General features: G+C 53.5%; 1 protein-coding gene across 2 annotated transcripts in view; it reads right to left on the reverse strand.

Moving 5' to 3' along the window:
* The window catches only part of VARS1 (valyl-tRNA synthetase 1), a 20,044-nt gene extending 14,614 nt beyond the window's left edge, over nucleotides 1–5,430 (reverse strand). Inside the window, exons 1-7 of one of the 2 annotated variants that reach the window (XM_006154291.3) lie at nucleotides 4,967–5,430; nucleotides 2,644–2,778; nucleotides 2,418–2,556; nucleotides 1,936–2,060; nucleotides 1,756–1,840; nucleotides 1,467–1,567; nucleotides 1,211–1,338 (exon numbers count right to left, since the gene is read on the reverse strand). In XM_006154291.3, coding sequence (XP_006154353.1) covers nucleotides 1,211–1,338; nucleotides 1,467–1,567; nucleotides 1,756–1,840; nucleotides 1,936–2,060; nucleotides 2,418–2,556; nucleotides 2,644–2,778; nucleotides 4,967–5,362 — 1,109 coding nt within the window. In that variant the 5' untranslated portion in view covers nucleotides 5,363–5,430. Of the gene's footprint in view, nucleotides 1–1,210; nucleotides 1,339–1,466; nucleotides 1,568–1,755; nucleotides 1,844–1,935; nucleotides 2,061–2,417; nucleotides 2,557–2,643; nucleotides 2,779–4,966 lie in introns of both variants that reach the window. The other variant, XM_027774123.1, reaches the window with a different exon arrangement.
* Nucleotides 5,431–5,536: the final 106 nt, after the last annotated feature.

Below are 5,536 nucleotides of genomic sequence, written 5' to 3' on the forward strand. Positions count from 1 at the left end.
TGGCTTGCTTTCTCACTTTCTCTCTCTCTCTCTGGTCAAATTTAAATAAATAAGGAAACAAAGAAAGGAAGAAAGTTGAATAAAATAATTAAAAGAAAAAAAAGACTTTTTAAAAAAGAGGTTTTTTGCCTTAGGGCACATATGCTCTCTGGAGAGAGAGACAGACAGACATAGTGAGAGGGAAAGTGAGAAATCACCCCGCAAAGGGATGGCCACACCACAATCCCTTCTCCTCCATTCTCCCCCCAGGTTCTTAGGCATGCACACACATGTGCCTGGAATGATTTTCAAGCCACCAGGTCTGGGTCTGGAAACGTGGTCAGCCATGTGGGAGTCCAGCAACGTGACTACTATGCCATCTGCTGGTCCCAAATAATTCTTAAAAAATAAAAACTCACTCTGCTATGGTAACATTGATGCTGTAGAGCATAAAAAGAATGAAGTTGGCCTACATAGGAAAAACGATAAAAATCTCCAACAGAAACTGGGGTGTAAGAAGAAACTTACAGAATAACATGTTTGGGTAAGCCCTTTACAGTAAAAAATGGAAAAGAGGGGGCCAGCTTCATAGCATAAGAGAAATGTATCCCCCAAGAGAAGCTGGATACCACGTGGGGCATAACAGTAACGTATCCCCCAAGAGAAGCTGGATACCACGTGGCTCCAATTCCGGCCCAGTCAGAAACACGCTGGGCACATGGAGTGGTGCCAAGAGCTGAGGGGCTGGAGAGCGGAGGGCCGGAGGACGGGGGATGATGTGGACCAGCCCCTGCGGAGGAAGCTCATCTCTCTCGCTCTCAGTCACGTGCGTGAGCACACATTCCATCACGAATAAAGAAAAACCCCGAAAAAATTCACCTGAAAGGGCAACTACAAACTTGTAGAGAGATCTAGAAAGACACACATCGGAGGATGCGAGTGGTGACATCTTGGGAGGAAGTGGGTCTGGAGGAGGCTGGTTAAGGAGACTTGAAACTTTTAACATCTTACGACAGTAACCTATTCAACACACACCTTGTTAAAGTCAAAACAACGTTACTTCAGGACAAAGAGGAGGAGAGGAGTCGGAGCGCTGGACGGGATTACTGGATACAGATGAGGACTGGAGAGCAGAGGGCACCACTAGAGGGCAGAGCTGAGAGCCAAGGCCAGAGGGGCAGAGGTCCCCAGGGGAGGCGCGAGCCAGCTAGGCGGCAGGCACACAGCTCACCATCGAGTCAGGGAGTCCTGGATGGCGTTGGTGAGCGCATGGCCCAGGTGCAGAGAGCCTGTCACGTTGGGGGGTGGGATACACATCATGAAGACGCCTCGGGGATTTGGTGCTGACACGCTAGGCCGCTGATGACAGAGAAGGGTGGGCACGTGCTGAGGCCTCCGGTCACCTCTCCCAGCCCCCTCCCAGGCAATGCGAACTTCAGCCCTGCCCTTCCCCATTCCCTCCCGCCCCGGGCAGTATGCCCACTCACTCCATACTCGGGCTTGAAGAACCCCTGCTGCTCCCACCAAGGGTACCAGGCCGCCTCCACATACTGAGGGCTGTAGGAGTCGGGCATGGCGCCGCTGACATCTGCGGGAGAGGTGGGGAGGGCGCGGCTGAGGCAGGGGGCAGCTGGGAAGGGCCAGGGCCTCTGCCGCTCACATCTCAGGACCGGCTCAGGGCTCCAAGGAGCAAAAGGGTGGGATAGGACAGAGCAAGAAGGGGTAAAACCTTGAAGAAACGGTTGAAGGGGGCGGGTCCCCGCTCCTTCCTAGTACCTTTCTTTTCCCCAGGTGGTGTCGGAAGGTCATAGGTAATGACCCCAGGATCCCGTTTCTCCTTCTTCTCCGGTTTTGGTTTCTTCTGCTTGGGAGGAAGAGAATACAGGCCCAGGCCCCCCCGTGAGCCAGCACGCCCAGGCACCAACCTTCCTTCCCACTCCACCCTCAGCCTCTCACCTCCCCTGGAGGGGGCTGCTGCTGTTGGATCTTCTGCTTCTGCTGGAATTTCTCCAGCTTCTCCCGTTTTTTTGCCTCTTTCTTGAGCTGAGCAGCTGTCTTTGGAGGTGCGGGGACCTCAGGGCCTGGAGAAAGGCACAGAGATTCAGGCTCAGCCAGCAGGGGCTCAGGGCCTGGAGAAAGGCACAGGGATTCAGGCTCAGCCAGCAGGGGCTCATGGCCTGGAGAAAGGCACAGGGATTCAGGCCCAGCCAGCAGGGGCTCAGGGCCTGGAAGAAGGCACAGGGATTCAGGCCCAGCCAGCAGGGGCTCCCCTGTAGACACAGCTATCACGTTTCAGGTGGGCTCTTGAGCAGCCCACAGGTTCACCCATGCTGACCTCCCTCCTGCCCTCCCACAGGTCCTGAGAGAAAAACGTGAATTACATGGAGGCCCCGGGGAGCCCCTATCTCCCTGCTCCCCACTCGTCCTCACGTCCTCACCTGGCTGTTGGGAGAGAGGCCTGGCCCCTGAGTACAGAACCACTTCACCCAGCACGGCCCGGAATTCTGGCTGCCGGACACATGTGGTAAACCAGCGAGTCACATTACCCCAGATTCGGCGGGCAGAGGGGTCCAGGACCTGCGACAGGAAACGACTATCCTTAGTCGCCCTGCAGTGGGTTCTAAGGGGACCAGTCTCCTCCCTCCCAGGCCTCGAGTGACTCACGTATCGGAAAGGCAGCAGCAAGGCTGTGACAGCCGCGAGGTCAGCCAGCGTGGGGGCCTCCCCAGCTAAGTAGGTGTGCAGCCGAAGCCACTCCTCCAAGGGGCTCAGGGCCCTGCCCAGGGCCCCCAGTGCAGCCTGGCAGGAAGGAGAAAGGACATGGAGATGAGGATGGGCCCGTCTCAACTCAATTCCCGTGTCACCTCTCACTCAAGGCCAACCCATTCAGCCACCCTCCGCTTCCACAAATCACTAGCAGCCAGTTTCTTCTTCAGTCAAGTGGTCGTAATTTAAAAACGGGGAGTGTCAGTAGGTGGCGTGGTGGTTAAGGTGTTTGACTTGCACACGGCTGGCAGCAATTCAAGTCCCAGACCTAGTGAGTTGCTTTCTCGCTCTCCCTCTCCCTCTTCTGCCTGAGTTAATAAATAAATTTAAATAAATAAATCTTAAAAAAATACATCTGATTTATCCAGTAAATATTACCAGACACTTCTTATGTGTCGGATGCAACACATGAAACACAGAAGTGGGACCAGCAAATGGTATAATGGTTACGTTGTTGGACTCCCATGTAGCTGACCACAATTCAAGTCCTGGACCTGGCAGCTTAAAACTAGCAATTAAAAAAAAAAAAAAAAAAAAACACTCATGTTTTTAATGGTATTTTGATACTACTCGAAATAAATGCTGAATTACTCGTATTGCCATTTTGCTGTGATACCTGCCATTTCTTGCTTTCTATTTTAGATCAGTGCACACACTCTGCAGCAAAAATCTCTCTCTCAGAAACAAAACAAAAATACAACAACACACACACAGAAGTTAGAGTAAACACTATACATCAGGTAACACAGATTCTCCAGGCTGAGGTCCCTGCACCCCAAAGACAGTGATTGTCCAAGGCATCAGTGAACATTTACTAACCACCTCCCTACGGAACGACAGAAGGAGCCCTGTCCTAGTAGTCTACGCTCTAGCAGGGACAAAAGTAACTGAGCAAACACATAACGTCTTACTTATTTTTCTTAACTCCAAACAAAACAAAACAAAACACAGTACGCTGCGGGGAGCTGTAAATTTGGAGACGCTGTGAAGTCTTCAAAAAGTTCATGGAAACGGCATATTATAAAAATACTATGAAAACACAGATTTCAATTTTTGTGCTAAAATAAACTCGTTCTTTAATTCTATTTTCCTTTTGAGAGAGAGCACAACATAGATTTCAATTTCTGTGCTAAAATAAACTCATTCTTTAATTCTATTTTCCTTTTGAGAGAGAGTTTTAAAGCTAGTTATTAATTTATCATTATTATTACTATTAATTTGCTGCAGGGCACACATATTCACTGGGCGGGGAGAGAAAGAGAGAAAGTAAGAAAGTAAGCTACCAGGTCCGGGACTCGAACCTTCATCAGCTATGTAGGAGCCCAGCACCCTAACCACCATGCCCAACTTGACAGACTGAGAGATTTTTGCTGTAGGGCGCATGCACTCGTTGCATAGGCAGAGAGAGACAGAGACAGAGAGTGAGAAATCATCTCCTGGGTGGGGCGGCCACATCACAATCCCTTCCCCTCCATTCTCCTCTCAGGATCTTAGGCATGCATGCATATGCACTGGGCCTGAGTTTTAAGCCATCAGGTCCAGGACTCGAACTACCGTCCACTCAGTGGGAGTCCAGCAACTTAAACCATTATGCCATCTGCTGGCCCCTAATTCTGTTTTTTTTTCCCCCACAAACTTCCTGAAGTCCCTTTGTTTTTTCAGGTATGGAAAGGGGATAGAGCAACCCGGGATCTATGTTACATAGTCATTCAGGAAATAGTGTTAAATATCCACCGTGCTCAAAGCTGCAAGGAGGCGAGGCTGTGAACACACCATGGCAGGCCCTGCTCTGGAAGGATTTACAGGGATTACTTGGTGCGGCTCTCTCCCTCCCTTATTTCCTTCCCTCATTTCATTTCTCCTTTACTCTTTCCAGCAACTGCCATCTCTTCCTCACCCAGTATTTTCTACGAGTTCAGCGCAATCTGTTTCCAGCAGTTTCAGACTCATCAGACTTTTGCTCAGACGTTAGGACTATGTGCTCCGCGCCTCTAAGCTAACTCAGCGAGGCAGGCATTACATCAGCTCGCGTTTCGGTGTTCACACGCTTCGGAACACCAAGGCTGGGTCTGAGGATCACGCCCAGGGGTACCGAGGCTGGCAGTTTGCGTGCTGACCGATCTCGTCCACACCGCACTAGCCACCCTCCTGTCTCGTTATCCATCCAGTCCTGCTGCCTTCCTCTGAGTATCCCGCGCCCCTCTCCCCTCCGGCCGCTCACCTGGGGGTCCTGGGCAGAGCTCCGGAGTCCCAGGGCTGGCAGCGCCGCCCCGCAGGCAGCGGGGACCAGCTCGGTGTCGGCGTAATTCACCCACTGTTGGACCAGGACAGCTGCGCGGCTACCCCCAGGGCCCCCCAGGCCTGCCGGCCACAGCAGCAGGGCCACGGCCGTGGCCCCCGTGGCCCCCCACACCCAGAGCCCGCCCGGCCCCTGTTCCAGCGCGGGCAGGCGGGGTGGGGGGAAAGGGGTCCGACTGGTCGGGGGCGGCTGGAGACAGATGCGCGGGTGGGCTCCGCCCCAGCCCGGACCCTCGCCAGCCTCCCCGTAGCGAGCGGCTATGAGGGCTCGGAGGCTGGGGAAGGCATCTGGGTGCGGGGAGACGTAGAGGATGGACATAGTTGTGCGGGGGTCCCAACGAGGTGGAAAACCTAAGGAGAAAGACACGGGGAGACTGGGGCGCCCGGCGGGGAGAACTGTATTCGGGGAGAGGGGGCCCTCCTCCGCGCCCCGCCGCCGCAGGCGCCCAGACCCGCCGGGTGGGGAGCCTGACCGGCCTCGGGGGCCACGCGC

This window comes from Tupaia chinensis, unplaced genomic scaffold (genome assembly GCF_000334495.1).
Source record: "Tupaia chinensis unplaced genomic scaffold, TupChi_1.0 Scaffold000403_1, whole genome shotgun sequence".
Classification (NCBI taxonomy): Eukaryota; Metazoa; Chordata; class Mammalia; order Scandentia; family Tupaiidae; genus Tupaia; species Tupaia belangeri.